The 24,467-nt window shown below is 54.8% G+C and overlaps 1 protein-coding gene across 1 annotated transcript in view; it reads left to right on the plus strand.

Moving 5' to 3' along the window:
- Nucleotides 1–587: 587 nt before the first annotated feature.
- Nucleotides 588–24,467, plus strand: part of Slc29a3 (solute carrier family 29 member 3) — a 36,286-nt gene continuing 12,406 nt past the window's right edge. Inside the window, exons 1-3 of the mRNA XM_023718491.1 lie at nucleotides 588–665; nucleotides 3,509–3,777; nucleotides 19,373–19,455. Coding sequence (XP_023574259.1) covers nucleotide 665; nucleotides 3,509–3,777; nucleotides 19,373–19,455 — 353 coding nt within the window. The 5' untranslated portion in view covers nucleotides 588–664. The remainder of the gene's footprint in view (nucleotides 666–3,508; nucleotides 3,778–19,372; nucleotides 19,456–24,467) is intronic.

Raw genomic sequence — 24,467 nt, forward strand, 5'->3', positions numbered from 1 at the left:
AGTCTGTGGAGGTTTTTGTTTGTTTGCTTTGTTCTTTGTTTTTTGAGGCAGGGTCCTGCTATGCCCCTCAGCTTGGCCTTGACCTCATTACGCAGCCTCCTGAGCGCTGGGTTTATGGCGCGTCACCATGCCTGCTCCTTTGAGTCTGTGTTTCCAACTTGCAATTCCTAAGACCCTAATAAAGCCTCTTTCCTTCTGCAGGTCGCAGCTCTGGACTGAAAGTTCCTGGCCACACACACAGCTGTGGCTGCAGACAGCGGCCAAGGTCAGAAGTGAAGCTGGACTTGCCCACTGTCGCCCCCTGCGCCTCGGATTCCGGGCCTCCCGGAAATCTCTGCAGAGCAGAGGAGACCACGCTCACCGTGGGAGCGCGAGGCCTCGCACTGACTCAGAGAGATGCCGGACGAGGCGGCTGCACCACGGAATCGTGCGCAGGGTTCCCGGGCGAGCAGCCTCACGGTGCAGGCCTGTGAGCGGCGAGCGCCGGCCCAGCGCGCGCCGACAGGGGGCGCCCGGGAGCGCAGCAGGGGTCGAAACCAAAGCAGCCGGCGAACCGGGAAGAACCGCGGGGCGGGGCGGGAGGAGGAGCCCGGCCTACGGCCTGCGGAGCCCAAGTCGCAGTGGCCTCACGGCCCGGAGGCTGTGGCGGCGGCGCGGCGGCGACAGTAAGTGCGGGCCGGGCCCCGCGGCGCTCCCTGGCCCCCTAGTCCTGGTCGCGATCCCGGCCACCTGTGCGGCGCCCCCGCTCGGGTCTGCAGCTCTCTCCTCCCCTCACGCCCTTGCTCCTCCCTGAGATTGGACCTTAGAGTCCGGCCCCGGGCTCAGTGTGAACCAAGCAGCCCGAGGATCTGGAGGCCGGTTCTGCTGTGGCTTAGCTGCTACCCGGGGGCAGGACTACTGCCTTGGCAAGAGCCGGGGATCTCGCTGGCTGGAAATGCACCCGGGCTTCCAGGCCCACAGGCGGCTGCAGCGCCAGGTCCCCGGGGAAGGAGCAAGGCCAGGCTGGGGTGGCCACGCGGAGCAGGCTTGGGCGCTTCCTTACCTTCTTTTGTCTTTTTCTAATCCAAAAGCCAGCAGCTAGCTTTTATGAAGAGTAATAAGACTTGGCTCACTCCAGTGCCCCAGCCTGTGACCCGGGTTAGAGAAAATTCCTGGCTCCTTCAGAAGCTTGGTCAAGGCTGAGTGGTCCTGGACAAATAGGCGCAGGACCAGAAAGGTGCCCTGGGTGGGTGGGGGCCGAGGCAGCCCCCTCCCAGCTACAACCTTCGCACCTCTTGCAGTTCTGTGCTTCTCTGAGCGTCTTCATTGCCTTCTCCCTTTTCTGGCACTAATTCTGAGCATGTGTGTGTGCGCGCACACGCATGCATGCCCTGTCTGGTTAGGGTTTATGCTGGGTGATTGAGGGGCCCTGCTTGGCCAAAGAAGTTTAAAAACAGGCTTGTTGAGGGACGCTCTGGGCCCAGGTGCTCTGCAGCCTTGTCCGAGTGCCCCACATGGGCACGCCACACAGGAGGCCAGGATCCCGAGTTACCCCGCCTGCATTGGCAGTGCCCTGCTAGGCATGGTGTCATGGGGTACAGAGCCCAGACATTCAGTGAAAGGTGATGAGTGTGCCTGCAGGGCCACCTCCTCTCTGCTCGAAGCTCCCTGGCTTTGAGGCCGGCAGGAACTAGAACCTGGCAGAGATACAAGGTCAGGTTCCCAGCCTGTCCTTCTGGGGAGACAGGGGAGTCTGGGGGAGTCCCAGACCACCCAGCAGTGTGACTGCAGTGGTAGCAGAGTGACCCTGGGTGAGCCACAGCCACACTTGGCCGTGGACCCCTCATCTGAGAATGGCATCTGGTAGTCATAACTAACACCACACTAGGCTCTTGCCAGGCTCCTGTGCTAGACATGGCCTTGGCGTAGTGAGTTCTGGGCTGGCCTTTAGCTCTTGGGATTCTTTCTGTTTGAATGTGGAACAGAACAAGGGCCCTGAAGGCCTCAGTCTTTCTCTCTGAAAAAGGAACAGTAACTTTGGCTGATGCCAAGGAGTGCCCTGATGTTCCCTGATGTCGCAAAGGGTGCTGGGCCCTGTCGGGGTATTCCCGTCTCAGGCAGATGCTCCTGGCTTGATGCTTTGAGTCACCCCGCCGCCCCCTCTGTCAGCAGTGATGCAGTGAGTGTGTTTATTCATCGCTAGGTCATGAGGAAGCTGCCAGGGGCATCCTGGACAGTCCCATCCTCAGCACTGTGGGAGCAGTCCCCATCTGTAAGCTGCTGTCCTACTCCGGGTGCCATGGACAGCAATAAGTGGGATGCCAGCGAGCCAGGTGACAACCCAGGGTGACAGGGGAGGTGGCACTGTTTGTTGACTTCACTTCCGGGCTGGGCCCCCCGGACAGTGGGAATCCCACAGACAGAGGGAGTCACTGACTGTCGTAAAACAGGCCTCCCTGGTTGCTGAGTGGGGAGAGCAGGACTCCAAGTCTGGCAAGGTGACCAAGGCCGCACAGGCGGCACTCACCCAGACTTCTCCTTTAGTGTGGTCAGGGGATAGATGAGCGGACAGCGCCCTGGGCAGGACCTGCGGATTCCAGCACCATCGCGTCCTACCCTGTGGGCTGTGCTTAGGCCTCTGTTTCCCCACCACTGAAGTGAGGACTCTGCATGGTTGCACTGGCTCTGGCGGCAGTTCTAGATATTCTTCCTGCACTTTAAAAAGTTTATTTAATTCAAGTGCCTTTGTTTTTATTTATAATTTAAATTTTTATTTTTGAAAAGCTAATAAATTCACATAGCTCAAAGTTCAAAAGGCACAAAAAAGAATGAGCCGTGAGGTGCCCCCCCATCTCTCTCCACTGTCACAGATGTCTTCATTGGGTGTGGTGGCACATGCCTTAATGGCATTTGGGAGGCTGAGGTAGGAGGATCCCTGTGAATCCAAGGCCAGCCTGGGCTCCATAGTTAGTTCAAGAGCAGCCTGAGCTACATAGCAAGACTGAAGAAATCTCTTCAGTGTCCTTTTGGAGGTGGCCTGTGCAGAGCAGAGGGGTGTGTAATGTGTGGGGTGTGTGTGCATGTGAGTTTTCTCCCTGACACACCTTTTTGCATGAATATCATTTCTATGCACTGTCCTCACTTGTTGACTATAAAGTTGGACAGATTTAGAGATTGTTCTTTGCCCTGGAAAGTTGGAAAGATTTAGAGATTGGAAATGCCCTGGAACATCCTCCTTCACTATTCAAAGGCCACATACAGCGGAAAGGGGATACCTGCGACCAGGTTTGCCTCTAAGGTTGGGCCACAGTGTCTCACACCAACCTGCCCCACCCTTGTGTGCTACCTGCCTTGCCTTGGCATGGCTGAGGTGACCTTGACATCACTTCTAATGTCCTGTCTTCCTCTACTTCTGAGCAGCCCAGGCCCTGGTGATCCAGGGGCGGGTACAGTTTTATATGCAAGTCCCCCGTGCCTGGCTGCAGTGTTTGCTCACCTCCCTTGTCTGGGTCTCTCCCTGCCCCAACAGTGGCCTTTGTCCCAGAGGATGCCTGTCTCAGCTCCAATGCCACCTACAGAGCCACCGGCAGCCTTGGGAAGCAGCTGGACCACCCGCCACCTGGCCTGCAGAGACCTGAGGACCACTGCCACGCTACCTACGCCATCTTCTTCAGCCTGGGCATTGGCGGTCTGCTGCCATGGAACTTCTTTGTCACTGCCAAGGAGTATTGGGCATTCAAGCTGCGCAACTGCTCCAGCCTGGCCTCGAGGAGGGATCCTGAGGACTCTGACATCCTGGTAAGGGCCACAAACGTGGACGTGGAGCTGCAGCTGCAAGGAGCAGCTGAAAATGTTCCCCACAGTGCTGTGACCTGCTTTGTGTCAAGTGTGAGGCCCCCTGCCTCGAGGTGGTGTGGTCATATGTGGACAGTCCCAGCCCACAGTGCTCACTTCAGAACCAGGGAGGAGGAAGCCAGTGGTAGCCCTCTGTAGACTAGCATGGTGAACACAAGACACCACACCACAGTCCACGTCCGCAGGAGTTTGGAGGTGTGGATTCAGTAGCATTAAGTTCAGCTGGGACTTACAGAAAATTCTGAAAGAGGTGTGGCCAAAACAAGGTGCCAGGTCATTTTCCTCTTGAGTTTGGGACCAGAGAAGTTGCCTACAATGTCTATGATATTCTCCAGGGGCAGGAACGTAGTCACTTCACCAAGTGTAACTCTTGTGTCCGAGGTCACCCCATCTTGCTCTGGCATTTATATCAGGAGAAAGAAGGAAGAGGAGGAAATGCCAGTTGTTTCTAAGAACTCTTCTTAGAAATGATGCCTTGTTTCCGCTCACAGTGCTCGGAAGTCACTAGCTGCATCACAAGCTGAGATGTACAGTCTTTTTTTTTTTTTTTTTGGTACCGGGGATTGAACCCAGGACCTTATGCTTGCCAGGCAGGCGCTTATGCCACTGAGCTATTTCTCCAGCCCCCAGAGAGGAGGTTTATTTTGGCTCATGGTTCTGGTGGTGCCAGATTGGAGGTTGTACCTGGTGATGGCCTTGCTGCAGTCCTGAGGGAGGGAGAAGGAGTCTCGTCTTACGGGACCACCAGGATTCAATCCTGGGACTCCACCATCATGGCGCCACCCCCAGGATCCCCCTTCTCAATGCCACCTCAGATTAAGCTTCCCTCTTGACCACCTCAAGTCAGGGATTACATTTTGACAAAGGGTAGCCTTAGGGACACTCAGAGTGTCTCCAAACCTAGCATGGGGGGAAATGTAGCCTTGGGGGCCATAGTCTGGTCCCAAGGGAGGGGGTCCTATGATGTGCATTGAGTGGATGCTGCTGGGGGGGGGTCACCCTTCCAGGGAGCAGGACCAGCTACAGAGCAGGCTGTGACATCCCTGGGTGCTGGTGGGGAGGTGGGTGTCCAACAGAGACGTCTGGATTATGTTTGCTTGCATGGTCTGGAGCCCCTCCCTCCCTGCCCATAGCTGCCCACTTTGCCCGCAACTTTTCCCAGGGGCACAGGGTGAGGTGTTAAAGAAAAAGTTATTCAGACAATGCTTGAACTCTTGAAGCCTTGAACTCTTGAACTCTTGAAGTGTGTGTGTGTGAGGGAGATGGAGCTCAACTGCAGAGAACAGTGGAACCTTCAGCCCAGGAACAGGCTTTTCTCTCCTCCCCTCCCCTTACTTCTCCCCTCATCTCTCCTCCTCTCTTCTGTGGGCTGTAGGGATTGAATCCAGGTTCTTTGCCCTGAGTCCCATCTCCAGCCCTCTATATTTTCTTTTTTATTTATAGCTTTCATTTTGAATGAGAGTCAAAGTTTCCCATGATAGGCTTGAGTTTGTGATGTTTCTGTCTCAGCTTCGCAGAATGCTGTGATTCTAGGTATGCACCACACATACAGATTACAATTTTCTAAGACTTCCCACATCCCACCCCCCTACAGTTCTGATGCCCTGGGTAGCCTTCTCTGCCATCCGGGAATTCACAGATGCCCCCAGAGTCCGGAGCAGGGGTTGGACTTACTAGAGTGGCGAAGACATCCCTAGGGATGGAGCACCGTGGTTAGAGCCGTGCTACTCTGGTGTGGCCCGTGGGCCAGCAGCACCAGGAGCTCAGTAGTGACCCAGGCCCTGCAGCACTTGTGCACAGGTCTGCACTCCTGTGTCCCCAGGACTGGTGGGCTCAGTGGACTTTGAGCAGCCCAGCTTGGGAGAGCCTCCGGGCCATATCCTGCCTGCCTCAGTGCCAGGCTGTGACCTCTGCGCTGCCACAAGCTCCTGTTTGTAAGAGGCCGCCGCCGCCTGCTTCTCAGGGTTATTGTGATGGTGGGGTCCATGCCCGTGTGTCCCAAGCTGCTATAGAAACATTATTTTGTTTTTCTTTGTTGAGACAGAGTCTCACTACATGGTCAAGCTGGCCTTGCCCATGCTGGCCTCAAACTCTTGGCAGTCCTTCTGCCTCAGCCTCCCTGGGGCTAGAATTACGAGTGTGTGCCATCATGCCAGCTTTCTATAAACATGGTTGTGGCCGTGATCTAGCAGGGCCCTGCCCACGGTCTCCACCACCCACCGCCCACACCTATTTCCAGATGTGACTGTTTTATGGGGCTGCTTTACTGCCTCCTTTTATTTACTGGTGACTCAAGCGTCCCAGCTTTGGCCTGTCCACCAGACTTCCTGCCAGAGGTCGCTGCCTGTCCAGCTGGCCAGCACCAAGCTAGCCTGTGCGTGCACCTGTCCTGGCCTGCTTCCATCGGCTGCCCTGCCCCTGGGCACAGGCTACGCAGGAGGCCGAGCCAACTAGTGTGGCCGGTGTGGTCCTGGAGCTGCCCTCGTTGCCAGGGAGCGTGCGCGGCTATCCTCCAGCTGCAGACACTTAGCATTCCCAGCCCTGCCACGATGCTTTATTGCCTCTTCCCAAGTGCTGGCAGGTGCGGATGTAGTACCTGCGGCTGCCCGGAGCTCCTGGCTCTTGGCATCAGAGATGAGAGACCTGTCACCCCTCGATTCATGGGCGGGCTCCAGGAAGCGAGCGTGCTGGGCGCTGTGTATTTTGCAGGCCATTTTTCTTTGCCTCATTCCTCATGCCTGCTGCCCACCTCTCTGCGCCTCCCTCTCTTCCAGATTTCCCTGCATGCAGCGCTGGCCGGCCCTGTGTCCTGAGGGCCACTCTAGGGGAAGGAGCAAGTCGGATGGGGCTGTTTCCTGCTGCCATCTGCAGCTCCGTTAGCCAAGGGGCAACCTGTTTGTTTCCATACTTGGCTTTTAATAGTTTGCTAAGGTGGAAAACATTTGTTATTTGAACGGGAGCACCCCCCAAAAAAACAAACGAACAAGCACACATACACACATTCCAAATTATGTCATTTCCAAGGTCACCTCCCACCCTGGCTCATTTCCTTCTGCCAGGAACAGATTTGGGGATGGTTTAGAAAGCAACTCTTGCTGGGCTCTCTCGTCTCTGTTTTCTGGAATAAGAACCTCAGATTAAACTCACCACTGACTGTTGGCCCAGGACCAAAAACATTAGAGCGTAAACGAAGAAGTGGTGCCTTCTCACAGGGAGCTGCAAAGCCTGGTGAGCTACAGCAGGCCAAGTACAGAAAGCAAAAGAGAGTGCTCACAGCCGCCATTTCCTAGGCCCAACATGGTGGCGGGGTGTAACATCAGGGTCCTTTCCTTAATTCTGAAAGGTAGGAATTCCTGGACACAAAAAGTCCAAGGCTCAGAGGGGTTAAGTAACCTGCCCCAGATGACACAGCCAGCAAGGACTGCAGGGAATTTTAGAGAACGTTAGTGCATAGATGGTGACAAAAATGGTCACACTCAGACAGCAGCGTGGAGGGGACTGTTCTTGAAACAGGGGCCAGTCCACATCTGGACTCTACGTCTTCTGTAGAGAAAATGTCGTTGGTCTGGCCTGCTTGTCTAGCCGGCAACCCCAGGTGCCTGATCCTGGGCCCTGGCACTACACTGATAGTGACCTTTGTCCTTCCTGGGACACCCCTCCTCAGTGTCTCCTGCAGGCTGTAACTGCTGTCTTGGGTCAAAACAGCATAGGGAGCCAGGCCGAAAGGCAAAGGCGCCTCGCAGGCCATTCCCTGCCACCAGGCCCCCAGGCTCTGCCCTATGCACTGGAGCCTGCTGGACTCTGCCAGGCCCCGGGACCCTGTGTGTGTGTCTCCAAGTTCTCGGCGTGTAGCCATGGTGCTGCACTCTTGACAAGGCAGTCATTGACTTCTGGACCTGGCCTGCTGCAGCTCCCTGTGAGGCACCAGCTCCAGGTCCCAGGTGACCCAGGGTTCCTCCCGGACAACGTATGAGGGCTCCAGAGTCAGCGCCCAGCTCTCTTGTGGAACATCCCTGTGCACGCAGCAGCAAGCTACACTAGGCTAGAGGGAGACCCCATTACTCTAGTCTGAGGTAGGATGTCTGGGCTCTGTGCAGAGCTGAAGATCTGGGTCTCAGTGGCCTCTGCCAAAGGAGCCCTGCTCCTCTGGGGACCGGCATGCACACAGAGCGTGTGGTTCCTGCCATAGGGAAGGAGGTGAGGTTTGACCCAGCAGGTAGGAGGCCTAGGATGGCTCCTCCCCTTATTTACCGCCCTTGGTTCTGGCTCCATTCCCCAGCCTCTGGAAGAGGGAGCTAAGTGTGTTCCTCTGTGTGACAAAGGGTGGGCATTTCAGTCCAGAGAGGAAGGGCTAAAAGTAACCAGAATGAACCAGTGTGGAGAAGAGGAAGCTAAGCAGCGTTGTCAGAGGGCTGGGCAGTGGTCTGCTGCTGCTCCCAAGTCCCTGCGGCGCCAGCCTGTGCCCACTCAGCACTCTTCCTTCACTGGCACATGATCTGGTTAGTGTTGCTTTCTTGATACACAGATCGGGAGATGAAGCACACCCCAGGTCCTTTGTTAGCAAGTAGCCCAGAGACATTTGGTCCAAGCTGGAGTTGGCAGAGCCTGTGCTTGTAACCAGCACGTTCTGACCTGTCCATTGGCCCTGGTGTCCTTAGTCCTGGCTGTGCCCTGGCGTCACCTTTTAAAAACAACCCCACCTGCCCTTCCAGGCCAGTTCTGGCATAGTCAGGCTGAGGAGGGGCTGGGGGGCAAGCGTGCCCAAGCTCCCTGTGAGGCTCCTGCACAGCCAGGGGACAGCCACTGTCTTGGGCTGACCTCGCCTGAGGTAACAGAGATAATGGTCATTCAGCGGACTTTGGCCATATCATAAGCGATGTGGCTGAGCCTTGAAGGCTTTCCTGCAGTACAGGTCAGGTTGTTCAGCCTGGCGTTGGAGGGGTGGGTGTCTGAGAGCGGGTACCCCTACTGGAAGACCAAGAAATTAGCCTGTCTCCTCAGAGACATGGGACCCTCCAGACCTGGGCAGAGGGTTTAATGCTCAGCTTGATGAGTTCCTCAGCATGGCTGTGCTGTCCCCAAGCCTGCGGTCCTGGGTGATGGCCCTTTGTCCTCCTCGGGTCAGTGCCCTGTGGCTGAGGCTGAGGAGCTGCATGCACATGGCTGAGGAATCGAAGCTCTATAACCTCCTCCTCTACCTTCCCACTTCCCAGAGGAGCCCTGGGCCCAGCCAGGCCCTGAAGTGGGCGTCCTGGTACCAGGGTGGCACAATCCCAGAGCTGCTGAGCTGCTGGGAGGCCCTGGACCAGCCCGTGAGCCTCTCTCTGAGCTGCCAGAGAGTGGAGGTTTACCTGCCCAGGAGTTTTAAGAGTTTTGGGTCACTTATTTTATAAAAGCGTTGCACCTGAATCTGTCCTGTTCCCCGGGGCCCCAGGGGTACAGAGAGGAATCCAGATTCCTCAATAGGACTCTAATCCTGTCTGTACCCCTACCTGCCAGGTGGTTTGGGGAGGACTGTGTGGTCCCAGGCCTTCCATGCTGGGAACAGGGCTTGATGCTTCAGTGTCAGGGCAGGAAGGGCCTGGAACACCTGCGCTGCCCAGCTGCTGCCGGCAAGTGCCAGCCACAGCCACAGCCACAGCCTGCACAAGGAGTGGCGACTCCTTACCGACTAAGCCCAGCTTACCCTGCCACACTGGGTGCCCCAGGGCCTGGCTTCCAGGGTCTCTTGGGCCCTCCTGCAGACTACAGTTATCACTTATGCCCAGTTTACATAGCACAAAACTAAAGTCAGACAAGGCAAAGTCACCCCCCCATACAAAGAAAATGACATCCGGGACTCAGAACAGGGCTTTCTGAGCCTATGTTGTCCGCCCATTTTACCCCTGAGGTCTGTGTCTGCAGTTTTATTTATTTATTTTTTTTTGGGGGGGTGGTTTAACAGGTCCAGGAATTGAATTCAGGACCTCATGCTTGCCAGGCAGACACTGTGCCATTTATGCCTGCATTTTTAAAAATTTCCTAACGGTACTGTTTTCTCTTCAGATCATATAAATCTTTCAACTTTCACTAAATATTTCCTAAGCATGGGGCACTGTGCACCTAGCAAGACCTCAGTGACAGCCACTGTTTCAGGAAGTGGTGTCTAGTCTACAACTGAAGACAAATCCTCTTTCTGATCAGAGTTGTCAAAGAGCAGGGGATCAGTGGTGGCACTGCTGGCACAAGCCACACAGGACAAGGAGGGAAAGTTTGTCCTTGGGTTTGACTTTAAGCAGGCACTTTAGGAGCAGTGCCCTGGAGGGCGCAGCAGCAGCTGGACTGGGCTGCGAGAAACGCTGGGGGAGGGGAGCAGAGATGATGCCCCGAGGGACCTGTTGTGGGAATTTTGGTTTAAACAGAGGCAAGGCCCTGAGACCAAGGTTGCAGGGAGCTGAGGAGGGCCCTGAATTTTCTGTTCCACTCCTGTGAGTATGAGACAAACAGTGGGTGATTTGCAGGCTGATGTGAGGGACCCAGCAGTGAGGGAAACCGGAAGAGAGGAGGAAGAGGAGGGAACGAGGGTGAATGGGGTCTATGAAGAGGGCCCAAGGGCTCATGTGCCCTCCTCAAAGGAGGGGGACCCCGGAAAGTACGCAGACAGCTTGTCTTTAGTAAGAGGAAAGACAGCAGCAAGAAAACATGGAATTCTCCCCACAGCCCACCACATGGGTTTCCTGCCCTTTTACAGGCTGCAATCTGAAATTCAGATATTCTGCTGCGTTCTCTGCCACCAGCCCCACAGCCATCTTGTTCTGCAGAGGAGGAAACGGGGTACAATAAGGGATTGGCTGGGGTCCTGTGGCTGCTCAAGAGCAGGGGCTGCAACCCTGGAGCCTCCAGGTTCCTGGAGCCCTCGGCAGGGTATGGGGGCATTTCCAGATCCTCAGCCCTGCCCGGCAGATGTGTCTCCCAGGGGACTGTCCCACACGTGGAGGGGTCATGGTGCCCCCAGGGACCATGTGAGTGCCATGCAGATCCGTCTCCAAATGAAACAGATGCAGAGGAGCCACTATGTCGGAGCAGAATTCCGCCAAATGCTGCTGGCTGAGCACCGCCCCTCGTGCCACCAAAGAGTAGCAAAATGGGGACTTGCCTGAGCGCTGTCACCCCAGAGAAGGAGACAGCAGGGATGGCTAAGGCTCAGGCAGGATGGAGGGGCTGCTAGCTTCCTGCTTCAGGGCATGGGTAGCAGGGAGCTGCCTGGCACAAGTGCAGTCACCTCTCTGCCTGCCAGCTGCCTGTCACTGCTCTAAACCATTTTTAAAAATTAAAACCAAAAGTGAATCAATTTTCTTTATTCCCTCGTCCACCCTGATTCTAACTGCAGGTTCAGCTGGCATGCTATTCCTAATAAATACACCTGTGATGGCTTTTTCTTTTCCCTTTAGCTCTCGCTCTATCCTACAGAGGGAAAGCAAAAGCCCAGCCTAGGACGCTGTCAGCCCTGCCTGCCTTCGGCAGCCCTGACTGCTCTAATTCTCTTCCTGTTTTCTCCCTGAGTGCTCAGGACTCCCTCTCTCACCTATGCCACATTCCCCAGCCCTCCTGGGCTATCGATTGCTAGCTGTCTGCCTTCGATTTTCTTTCTTTCTGCACATGTCCTTAGAATCCAGAGGCGATTTCCTCCACATATTAGAGGATGGCCTAGGCCTGGAGTACTCTGGTGTCTTTTTAGCATGATTGATCATCATGAGCGTCTTGGGAGCAGAACCCAGATTAGAGTCTTGGCGCAAGAAGCCAAGTGGCTTTGTTACCAGGGTAGCTGGCTGCAGAGGATCCCGTGATTACGCAGGACTCTTCTGGTCCTGCGTGTGCGCGCATGAGTGTACAAGCCAGGCCTGTAGCCGCCCGTGGTTGCTATGTCCCCTGCAAAGAGAACCTGACTCCCGGTGAACGGCAGATGGGTGTGTGGGCAAGGTGGTGCCAGCTGGCTAATGAAGGGCAGCCTTCCTAGAGTTCTCCTGGCTAGAGCACCCCAGAATCACCTCCCATCCCCACTGTGTCACAGGCATGACCATTGTCCCTGCTGTCAGCCTGTGATACCTGTGCAGGGCTTCTGGGGCTGCACATGCTGACCTGGACAGACCAGAGTGGTCAGGTAGGTTCCTGGATGACCTTCTTCCTCCTTCCCCTGGTCATGTGGCAGAGACCAGGCTGCAGGTGAGCACGGCTAGCATGACAGCCTCCAATTAGCTCAGCCTCTGAGAGCCTGAGGTACACAAGCATGGGCTCCTATTTCTCTAACCCCTCTAGGTTTCTGAGCAGTTTCTCTGCCCCTGGAGGTACCAGCCTGAGGGCATGTAGGCTCTTGCCCCTTATGGGGCCCCAGCCAGGCAGAGGTGTGGGCCTAGAGAAAGGTGCCACCGTTTCCCTTCTCATCTGCATGACGGGCAGACCCTGGGGGGCGGGGGTGCCCGTGTCTGCTTCTGGCCCTGCTGCACGCTGGCTGCTAACTCAGGGTCCCATTTCCTTTAAGAATGCCATTGGGCCAGCCAGATAGCTAAGTGGACTAAATCGCCTGCTGAGGCAGACCCTGGGGCCTGGGTTCCATCCTAGGCATGATGTACCAGCCCCGCCCCCAGGGCACACCGAGACTGTGATTGAGCCTGGCCGTGGTGGCGCTCGCCTATAATCCCAGTGCTTGGGAGGCTGAAAACAAGAGAATCACTATGAGTCTGATCTATGTAGTAAGACCCTGTAGACTCTGTACTAAATATATTAAAATAATGATAATAAAAAGAATACCATTAAGCTAGGCAGCCCCACAGATGTACCCTGCAGGGCCAGGGAGTGGGTATTCTTGGCCCCACGGGTCACACAGTCTCTGCTGCAGCTGCTCAGCTGTGTTTGCCAGCGGTGAGCACTGTCCCAGCACTTACAAGAGCATGGTGGCCAGCTTTGGCCTGGTTTGACTTTTGTTCATCCCCGGAATGGACACCTGCTTACTGCTCTTTCTGATGCCTGTGGTCCTTCAGCAGTCACTGAAGAGCCTACCGTGTTGATTTTCATTCTAGCCTGTATTACTGCCTGATGTGTTCTCTACCTGCTTACGTATCTGCCGACTGTCCCCTTGACTAGATGACAAGTTCCACAAGGGCAGACTAAGGCCAAATTCCATGGGCCTAGAGCATCTGAGAACTTGGCACGCTTGCAGAAGGATGAAACATCTGTAGTGCTGTGGAGGGCCCACCATGCATGTCGGTGCTGGACCCAAAGGGGCAGCGGGGATGGAAGAAGAACACCACAGTAGAACAGTAGGAAGGGCACAGAAGCAGGACAGTGTGGGTTGGTCTGGGGTCTGGGATCCTGGGGTCTGAATATCACCTTGGGTTGACATGTTGTCCAGGATGCTCCCACTGCATGGGGCACCTGTCACACTGGCCCTCCCTACCTGACCACACAGCCCTCAGCTATCGTCCCATCCTTCCCTGGACCAGTGCCCCAGTCACAGGGCCTTGGGGCCCACAGAAAGGACACAGCCCACCCATAAGGAGACCCCTTTCTCCCCCTGCTCTCTGCTTAACTCTCCACCTGCTCAGGAATGATATGTGCCCTGGGCCCAGATGGAAGGTGCCACCCCACAGTATCCGGGCCCAGAACTCCACTCAGAAGGCAGCAAGCTCACATCAGCAAACTATTCTTGGCTGCAGCCTGCTCTCGGCTGCTAATTTCATGCCCCTGTGATCCAGGTAATGCTCTACTGCCTTGAGCTGCCGCCCCCAGGCTGGAATCGCTTTTTCTCGCCCCACAGGAGCCCAGCTGCCTCCACCGCGTGCTCTGGAGGTGGGGGCCTCACAAAGCTGCCTGGTGGAGCCACTCAGTGGCATTGCAGACGCCGAGGCTGGCTCGTAACTAATTTGCTGTACTTATTTCAAAGTGCCCAAATGGCGTTGGGGAGAGAGGAAGCTTAACTGGGGTCTGCCAGAGATTAAATGAGCTCATTCCAGGGCTTCCTTACCCAGAGAAACCTCTTTACCTGGACTCTGAGCCCAGAATCAGATTCTTCCAGAAGAGCCGCTTAGCATGGAGCCTCAGGGTGGAGGGAAGAGGAAATGCCGCCCCGTCTGAAAATGGGCTGCACATCTGGCTGGCTCAGCTTGGTTTTAAAATTGTATTTGAAGAGCATCTCTTCCTTTTCCTGGTGGTCCCACACTGGGCCCGAGTGTGGCAGATGAAAATGGGCTTCTTTATGGCCATTGTAAGTACAGCAAGTGCCCCCCGCTGCTGGCCAGAAGGGGCTTGGCCACATTCACCTGCCACCGAGGAGCTGCTGGCACCTCTGGCTGGTTTTTTTTTTTTTTTTTTTTTTTCGGTACTGGGGATTGAACTCAGGACTCTGCACTTGCCAGGCAGGCGCTTGTTCTACTGAGCTATCTCCCCTGCCCCGTCTGGCTGGGTTTTGATTCCCAACCACCCCACTCCTGGGGACTTCATGAGGGTCGCACAGTCAGGAGAGAAGCTGTAAGCCTGCCCAGTCCTCCCAGCATCTTGTATTTATTTATTTATTTATTTATTTATTTCTGTGCTGGGGAATCGAACCCAGGGCCTCAGGAATGCTAGGCGAGTGCTGTACCACTGAGCTGTATCCCAGTCCTTACTTTTCTCTTTAATATGGTCTCCGCTTACCAGTGACCATGACCATCTATCTTTTGTCTCTGTCTTCTCTGTCTCTCTCTGTGTGTCTCTATCTCTCCCTCTCTCTCTTTAATGTATTTAGTACAGGGTCTCACTATACAGGTCAGACTCATAGTGATCCTCTTCTTTTTAGTCTTCCCAGGGCTGGGATTGCAGACATGCACCACCATGCCCGGTCTCTGTTGCTGGCTCAGCATGCCTAGGGGCAGGGCCAATGCGGTACCTGGGATGGAACTCTGGTCCCTGTGCTTGCCTAAGAAGGTACCTAGTCTGCTGAGCTATCTTGCCTGTCCTGGTGGCCTTTCTCTTAATCATGCGTGTGTGTGTGTGTGTGTGTGTGTGTGTGTGTGTGTTTGTATGTGTGTGTGGCCGGCTCAGCCCACCCTGGGAACGGGACTGGGTGCAGCATGTGGTGCCGTGGATTGAACCAAAGTAAGCAGGTACTTTATACTGCTGAGCTATCTCATGGGCCTTCTTAATCTTTTCTTGTTACGCTGCTTATAACCAGAGGCCTGTGGTCATGTCCAGGGGAATGGACAGGAGCTTTGAGACAAGAGACGGCTTGCACACCTCTTTGCTCTGTTGGCTCTGTCCATCCCTGCAAGCAGAGGAACAGACATCGAACTATCATCCGCTGCCATGCACCGGGCACTTGCACTTCACGACTAGGCAGAGGGAAGATGCTGCCCATGGGGAGAGGACCACTACTCCTGTGAGTAGGCCCTCAGGTCGAGAGCCAGTCCGTGCTCATGCTGGGAAGGTGTGAAGCTGCCAGCCTGCACACTGGGGCAGACAGGGAGGCACTGTGGTCCCGTCGTGAAGTCAGCTACAGCAGCCAAGAAAAAGCAGCGGGTTTTTTCAGCCAGAGTGTAGCGGGTTGGTGCAGGCGGTTCTGCCCTGCATCTGAAGGTCCTGTCACTAGCACTGCCAAGCTGTGTGGCTCTGTTGGCCTCAGGCTTCTCGTGTCTGCTTTATCTCTACCAGGGGTTGAATATTGAGCCCCTGCTGAGTCCCAGGGAACTGCAGGGTACAGACAGCCTGGTGTTCATGGAGGGTAGAAAGGCAGATCAGACACTCAAGGAGCAAACTCCATTCGATAGCTGGGCCTCTACCTTTGAGCATTCAGAATGCTGACTAGGAACACCTCTCCCTCTCCCGAGCACCCTAGAGGAGGTGGGGCTGCCTGGAATTCTGCAGCCTTTCTGCCTGCCCTCCAGCCATGCATGGACTGGGTAGACAGCACAGTGGCTCATAAATCAAGTTTGTGTCATTAATCTATTTCCACAGAGGGTTTATCAAAGACAAGCTGAAGGGTTTGGGGTGCTTGACAAGCATGGCCTTTGTTCTAGGGGACAAGTGCATTGGTCTCTGTGTCTGGCAAGAAATTGACCAAAGGACCATGATGAGCTGTCCTTGTCTTCATGTAGGCCCAGGTATAAGTTGAAACAGGAGGGCTGAGGCCAGCGAAATAGCTCAGCGGACTAAGTGCCTGCTTAGGCAAGCACAGGGACTGGGGAACCCGGCACCACATGCTGCAGGGCCCCGTCCCTGGGCACACTTAGCCACCCACCCAGACTGGGTGTGGTGGCACATGCCTGTAATCCCAGTGCTGGGGATGCCAAGACAGGAGGATCACTATGAGTCTGAGCTGCATAGGGAGACCCTGTACCAAATACATAAAAAAATAAAAAGACCCAACTGTCTGAAACTCTGTGTGACAAAATGCTAGCAGTGTAGTAGCTTGATCAAAATACTATTCCCCCTCAGTCTCTGCAGCCCAGGAGTCTGGACATGCGGGAGACCACGCTCAGTAACTTGGGGGACCACTCCAAGTTCCTTGTCACCAGGGAAAGGCACCTGCCCCCCTCCTCCCTGTCATCACTGTTGTATTTTCTTGGTGGGAAGGCCACTCTTCAAGAAATTGCACACTGCGCAGAAGGTGGGGGTCCTGGGGACACAAGAGTCCACCCCCACATCTCACTGTGGAAACTTTACCTGCCAACAAAAGCAGCCATGAAGTAAAAAATGTATCTTTGTATGAGGATAAATTTAAAAAAAAAAAAAATTGATAGGCTCTCCACACCCGTGTTACCAGAACTGATAGGAAAGGCTGCCCAGCCGCAGGTCCAAAGCAGGGAAGTGGACTCAGACAATGGAAAAGGACTTATAATTCAGTTATCAATTTTTTTGTACCAGGAATCGAACTCAGGATCTTGTGTTTGCCAAGCAAGCGCTTGTGCCACTGAGCTATATCCCCAGCTCTCAGTTGTCAATATTTGAAAAGCTTCCAACATGAAGAGACATGGCCTTCTGCTTAACTATTAACAAACCAGAACATTCAGTTACCTGGAAAATCTCCATCCCTAAAACATTCAGGGGATCTGAGCCTTCTCCAAAGAAGATCCTCCAGCCCATGAGAGTTATTCATGGCTCCCGATCGAGCTGCCACAGAAAGGGAGGGCCTTGCTGGGGCCCCCACTCATTCTTACTGCTCCACCGCTTCTATGCAGTGTCCACCCCACCTCCCAAGTCCCAGCCACTGTGTCAGGATGGAATTGACTGATGCCCCAGCCCAGCCCAGGCTCTGCTGAGCCCATCAGGGCGAGCACAATGGGGCACCAAAGGCGGAACACTATTTCTGAGGCTCATGGTTGATGGACCGCTGCACAAGCTGTGATTATCATTTTAATTGCAAGGCCGCCTGAGACCTTATATTCAGGGTGCAGGTTTCAAAGGCCACAAAAAAGCCCTCTGCATGCTTAAAACGGGCTGTGGAAATGTCTGTGCTGCCGGCGCCGAGAAGCCCATTGTGATAGCCTTCATTCTTAGCCTCCGGGTTGCAATCAAACCCTCCCAGAATGGAGAGTCTGACTCTGTTGCAAGGTGAACACCAGGCCCACTTCCCCTGAGACCCATGCTCAAACCCCTGGCCATTGCTGTCTTTTTTTTTTTTTTTTTTTTTTGGTGGAACCGGGGATTGAACTCGGGCCCTTGCGCTTGCCAGGCAAGCACTTATTCTACTAAGCCATCTCCCTGGCCCCTAATTGCCATCTTCTTAAGGCTGGGGCTAGGACTGCCCTTCCTCACCCTCCTACCTGGCAACCCTTGGAGCTCACCAATCCCTCCCGCCTGAGCAAAGAAGCCCTAGCAGGGTGTTCTGATGTCTTTTCTTGTGGTGTTCAAGCTGCTAGCAACCTTCACACTCTACCTTACGCTTCCGGGGGACACACCGCACTCCTAAATAGTGAGAAGCACATCCTGCGTTCCTTAGTGACCCTTCAGCGGGCAGGGTGCTTTACACAGTGGCAGGTGCTTTGTGTGAGTTGCTGGTACTTACCATCAAAATGTTTACTCAGTGAAGTTGAATATCTTCAGCTTTCCAGAGTGGAAAGCTCACCCAGCTTCTTTCTGTTTGCTTCCTGTTTAGAGTTAAATGGGAACTCCTGTGCAGCCTTGTACGTGCCTTGCGTGCTTAATGCACAGCAGCTCATGTCCCAGCTTAGAACTCATTACCCACCTGGGGTTCACGGTTTGACCTACAGTGACTGAAGACCAGAGTCAGCCCTTTCCAGTGAGTGGTTTTGTTTTGAGGTGCTGAGACTGGAACCCTGGGCCACCTGCATGCCGGGCAATTGCTCTGCCACTGAGCCATGGCCCCAGCCCTTCTAGGATTTTGTTTTTTAAGATAGGTATGCTACAGGATAACACATGTGTAGTACAAACATTAGGTTTGTGGGCCAGAGAGATATCTCAGCGGTCTACGCACCTGTCTGGCAAGTACCAGGACCCAAGTTTGATCCCTGGTACCGCATTCCATGCTGGTCCCCAAACTGGGTGTGCTGTGCCTGCCCCAAAACTGGGCATGGTGGTATACCCCCTGTAATCCCAGCACTGGAGAGGCTGAGACAGGAGGATCACTATGAGTCTAAGCTGCACAGTGAGATCCTGTGCCCATTAATTTTTTTTTTAATCTTTGGGTACCTTTATTCTATGTCCTTCATAAAAACACAAAAGTGGCTAATTTTTTCCATTATAGTTTGAAATATTAAAAAGATTGATTAGTAATTTATAATTAGCAATGAACTCTATTCTGAGTCACTGGCCAAGGAAAGTGTCAGTGACATAGGTCATAACTGTCAAAATAATTTTGAACATTCTGAACCCTTCTGAAATATAATGGAATGAATCATCACAACATCCATTAAATTTTTTAAAAAATCAAGTTTGCATGCAGCCTCTTTGCCTCTGAGTCCAGGGTGCTGTGATCAGAAAGGTTCCCATACTTCTGTGGCCCCACACAGCCATGATCGTAGCCTACAGCTGCTGCCGGGGAAATACCTTTTCCTCTTATCCTGGTCAGTGTAGGAGCTGCTTCCTCAGACGATTTTTAACCTTCTGTAGCAGCAGTGCTGCGGGAGCAAGTCCAGAACTGGCCTGCACATCTCACTTGCGTCTGAGAGTGCATCCGAGTCCTCTCAAGCCTGGTGGGGCTTACTGCATGTGGGTGAAGCACCGGGCAGGTAGCAGGGGAATTCTTTTCTTCCCAGTCATGTGTAGAGTCCCCCACCACTGCCAGATAGGACAGGTAGGCTGGATGGGAGTGTGGGCCTCTCTGGGGACACAGTGTCTCGTCTTTCCTCTGACCATTACTCAACATAGCTTAGTGTTAGCCATCCTAACATCGGCAGCTGTTGGTTGAGTGACAAAGTGAGTGTCTTAGGCTGGAGGTGGGGATGAGACCATGTCGGGTGGACTTACCTATGTGCCTGGGTGACTGGGGACACTGGGAGAAACAACAGCAGAGGAACTTTGCCACTGTCCCCAAGTGACCTCAGCAGCCTCCCCTCTTCTGTGCTTTCAGAACTACTTTGAGAGTTACCTTGCCATCGCCTCCACTGTGCCCTCCATGCTGTGTCTCGTGGCCAACTTCCTCCTGGTCAACAGGTAAGCCTCCTCAGCCCAGGCCCATACCCGCCTGTCTACTGCCGCTGGGGCCCTGCTTCCTCAGTGGTCACCAAGAGGGGGCAGCAGCTTGGACCTTTCACTGCAAGTCAGGTCCATTTCCCTTGGGGAGGCCCAGTCAGGACCTGGATTCTCAGCTTTTGGGCACCTGGGTGACCCAGTTATTAGCCAGCTTTGGAGTGTGAGGACACAGGGCCCTTCCTCCTCCTCCCAAGGGGCTTATCTGGGGATGGCCAACGTGGCAGGGACAAGGCGCACGGGAGCTCTTCTTGGAGCACCTGAGAGCAGTTGGAAGCTGGAGTGTCCTGCAGCTCCGGCATCTCTGCTGCCATGGGTCACCTCACCTCCTGGGGCTCAGCTGGCCGCACCAGTGGGTTTGTCTACCTTAGACAGTGGGCATTTCAGACATTTGGTTGGTAGGGTGGGGACAGCTCCCTCTGGGAACACCACGGAAGACAGGATTATACGGCAATCGGCATGATCCATAGATCCCATGTGTGACTCTCACGGCCCCTTCTTAGTCTAAGTTCTCAGGGCCACAGCCATAGCTACTTTGCCTGCATTTCCTGGGAGCTGCCACTGGGTGATACCAGAGACTTCACTGGTCCAGAAACCAGGGCTTCTTTGGACTCTGGCTCACTGAGACTCAGTTCACTGATGGGTCTTACTCTGCTCTAATCACTTTGTAAACTGCCAGGAGCTCAGGCTGAACGTGATTGTAAGGCGAGCCAGGCCACAGGGAATGTGCTAGGATTGATTAGTGATGCCTGCCTTGAGTACAAGCGTTCGGGGTGGCCCATTGTGGGTGCACACTATGCCTGAATAGAGCTGTCTTTCCAGACATCATGCTGTGGAGCTGTTCCATCCACTATGTGTTATGACCCCAAGCCAGGTGGCTCGGAACAGTAGCGATAGCTAGTTCCCCTTGTGCTCTAAAGATCAGTGAGGCTTGGCTACGGCTTTGTGTCCCTTGGGCAGTTACCACAGCAGCTAGGGCCAGGAACCTTGCTCCCACCCCCGCCATCTCTCACCCATGGGCCTCAGGGTAACAGGATTGTTCAGAGTGGCTAGACAGTGAGTGTCCAAGGCTGCCTGGGAGAAGCTTCAGAGTTCGCAACCTGATCTCCAAAGTCACATAGCATCACTTGCTGCACTCAGCTGATGAAGGCTGTCACAAAGCCCACGCGGTTCCAAGGGGATATAGAACATCTCCCATGGAAGGAGTGTCAAGAATGTGCCCCTCTGAGAACCAAGGTGCAGCCTGAAAGAGAGGCGAGTGTGTGATGCACTGAGGGCCTTGGCCTGCCCGGCGCTGGGGCTGCCACCACTGTCCTGCAGGGGCATGGCCTGCAGACCCCACCCTTGCTTGCGAGGGAAGGAGTAGTGCTGAGAGCAGAGCCAGCAGCCCCAGAGAGCAGAGCAGGGTCCCAGGCAGCAGCCAGCAGGAGGGAGAAGAGGGACAGCCCTGCTGGTGGGGAAGCACCAGCTGCCTGCTGCAATGCAACCTCTGTCCTGCCCACTTGTGGTCCTCTCTGTCCGATGGCTGCTGGCTCCAGGGACCACAGGATGTTTGTCCCTATAGGCTGGCCCAGGCTATCCAGACTATCACATGGGTGAAAGCTCCCATCCCCCTCCAGCTGGAAGTTGCCATCTGAATGGTAACAAGGGTGCCATGCCTTGCCACTCCCTTTCTCTGCCTGCCAATTCAGGAGGGAGTCTGGGATGTACCCCATTTTCCCAGGGGAGGTCAGGGGTTGGGCCAAGACCACAGGGCCAGGTCGAGCTAAATGGCCTGAGCTTGCATGTCCCCTGGTGCTATTTCCTCCATGGTTGGGAGGTCCACCAAGTGGGAAGGATCTTGGGTGGGGCTCAGAGGTGACAGCGAAGGTCCACCTTAGGGACCAGAAGGAAGATCACCAGTGACAGTAGCATGCACTTCTGAGCAGTCCTGCCCTGTGCAGGTTCCTTTCTACCCTCACGCAGCACACCAGGAGGAAGCTGTGACTGCTTGGCCCACAGAGATGCTGGCCCCAGGTGACAGCCATTAAGGGGGAGCCAGGGTTTGTCTCAACTGTGACATCGTCCTCCTCATCTGTGCTTGGAACCTCTGGGCCGTCTGAAGTCTGAGTTTTGCAATCCCCTCCCTGCTTTACCCCTGCCCCAGACTCCAGGCCATTGGGAAAGAAGAAGGCCACTGTGTAGGGGACATGGCTCAACATGCCCAGAGCCTTCTCGGGGGGCCAGCTGCCCTAGACCTGCTGCCCCTGCCCTTGCTTGAGCTCCAGGACCCGGCCAAGGGCAGTATGCGAAGCCACTCCCAGGCCTCCGTCTGTTTCCAGGCTGCAGGAGGACAGTTTGGGGCTGAGCTATTTTTTATTTAATGTACAAAACTGAAGTGTCTCCTCCTCTCCCTCCCGGAATACCCCGGCTCTCTCTGACTGGCTCATCCATAATCACCAAGTGTTTTATTATGTTAAATCTGCAGCATCATAAATACTCATGAGGAAGATTCACATTTTGGAGACATATGAAGAAATCAGTCCCCTGGAGGCCTGAGCCCTCACTGGTGAGGGAGTGGGGACAGCAGCCCTCTCCCAGGTTCTTCACTGCACCACCAGTTCCCCAAGAGCGTCTGTCCTGCACAGAGGGCAGCACAGCACCTTGTGGGTGTCTTGGGGCAGCTCATTTCAGGAAGCACTATGCTGGCTGGAAAGAGCCCCAGGCATGGTCCCCAGGGCCACGAGGAGCTCGTGGTTCTGATGGTTTAGGCAGCGGGGATGGGCAGGTGTGGCAGAGACCTGTACAGAGGAGGAACCTGGGGCACAGAGGAAGCTGTCCAAACTGCATTGCTTTGTGAAGCACTGGATATCTGGCTCCTCAGCCCCCACTTGCCCTGAAGGGGCCTAATAGTCAGGAGTCCCCCAGTTCCCGCAAAGCCACCTGCCCATTCAAGCAGCACCTTGCCTCGTGGTGGTCAGCACCTGGGAGGCCTCGTGTGGTAGGGCCACATTCTTGCTGGACTTTTGTCACCATGTCCACAAGGAGGTGACTGGAGGCAGAGGCCATCTGAGCCTGGCAGCTGTGCGCACTGGATTCCCATGGTGGGGAGCAGGTCACTCCCGGACATCTGGGCCCATGTGAGAAGCAGCCCCACACTGCTTCTGGTTCTTGCATGTCAGTTCGTGTGCAGCAAACATTTTGCTCAAGGAACTGATTAAAACTTTGGGGTTTGTCCTCTCACCCTCTGTCTCCACTTGAATCTCTTCAGATTCAGAAGCATCATCTGTTGGAGACTTCGGTGTTATGTACTCTGGTCTGTTTCACATTGGAGATAAGGAGATGGAGGCCCAGAGAGGGTTACTATTCTCCTGGGGTCACTCAGCAGCTGGTAGCTGAGCTGTGTGCGCAGGGCTCTCCTAGCTAAGGTGATAAGCTTCCTGGCTCTTATCTTGGGGGATGTGGGGTGCACAGGGCCTAGGTAACAGGGTTGAGGGTGTAGGATCACCCAGAACACCAGGGCTGAGGCTTGAATGCCAGCACCCAGGGCACTTGCCAGTAGCTGCTCCTCCTGGCCACCCACCAGCCCTGTCCTGGCCAACGCCCCTGCAGGGTCTTAGTGTGAGGTTTCCTAGAAACAGACTCTGAAACTCAAGGATAAATGTGAGGGAGGTGAAGCCGGGAGCCTGCGGGAGGCAGAAGGAGGGACGCAGCCAGGATAGGGTGCTTTATCCTCCCAGCCCACGGCAGCTGCCTGCAAAGAAGGAGTGGTGAGTGGGCCCACCAGCTTCCCGTCAGTGGTTGAAGTCTGCACCTCAGAGTTGTTAGTTGTCTGTCCCCTCCAGCCTGCTTCCTGGACCCGTGTGCCCTGCAGTGGCAAGCGAGGGGCACAGGCAGGAGACCAGTGGCCCCGCTGGAGAGTTTGTGGCAAGCTTGTGCTCCAGTTTGAAACCCTGATGTAACAAATGGGAAGGACACAAAGGAGGACTTTCTCATTCTGTAATTGAAAGTTAAAGTCAGGCTGGCCTTCAGGCATCATTGGATCTGAGAGCTGTCCTTCTGCCCTGTCCCTCGCTGTCTTTGCAGCGCCCCATCTTGTGTGCAGCCTCGCCCCACACAGCTGGCCAAGGGATGGAGAGCAGCCTAGATACTCCCAGGGGAGAGCAGGATGGGCACTGCCCCTTCCCCAAGTGTCCCCTCCTCTGCCTTCTTCGGGCTTCCACATGTCCAAGGGAAACCTGCCTGGCCCTGGGTGGGTCCCATGCTAATCTCTGACCCATCCAGCGGCCAGAAACATTGGCACCGGGCCTGCCCTGCCAGTTCCTGTGCCACCGTCTGAGGCTGGCCTGCTGTGGGGGACGTGGGTAGCACCCTCCCAGGATGTGTTGGCATAGAGGAGACTCCCAAGGCGGTCTGGCTCTCCTCCGGGTTCCCTTGGTCTCCCTGGGCCCCAGGCTCCCTGCTGACCCTCACAAAGCCAGCACCCTGAGGATCAGAGGAGGCTTGACTTAGCCCGGGACCACAAAAGCATTTTGTCAGCATCCTTTCTCATTCCACACTCCTCCTCATTTCACACCTATTGGTGTACACAGATCTGTTTTCTACCTTTCAAGTTTGTCTTTTGTATAAAGAAAAAAATCTGTGTGTATCTAATCTAGCTTTTCTCTCAGCTAACCCCTCCCTGCCCCCCACCCCACCCCACACACTGGTTAGCCGGGAAATGAACTAAACATCCAATCTGGTTTCCAGCTTAGTCTAATCTGATGATTGAAACAGACTTGGAGATGGTGCTGTCTCTCCTAGAATAAAAATGTGCCTCTTCTCCAAAAGCCTCCTTCCCGCCTTCCTCCCTGGGCGGGTGGAGGCTAGGAGGAGTGGATGGCGAGTACGTGGGGTGGCGTTTGGGCCTAAGGGGTTCCTGGCCCTGGGCAGCACTAGCTTGTGCCACCCAGAACCCTTTATTCCAGAGGCAGTAGAGCATTGCTCTGAGAGCACAG

This window comes from Octodon degus, unplaced genomic scaffold (assembly GCF_000260255.1).
Source record: "Octodon degus isolate 3935 unplaced genomic scaffold, OctDeg1.0 scaffold00005, whole genome shotgun sequence".
Classification (NCBI taxonomy): Eukaryota; Metazoa; Chordata; class Mammalia; order Rodentia; family Octodontidae; genus Octodon; species Octodon degus.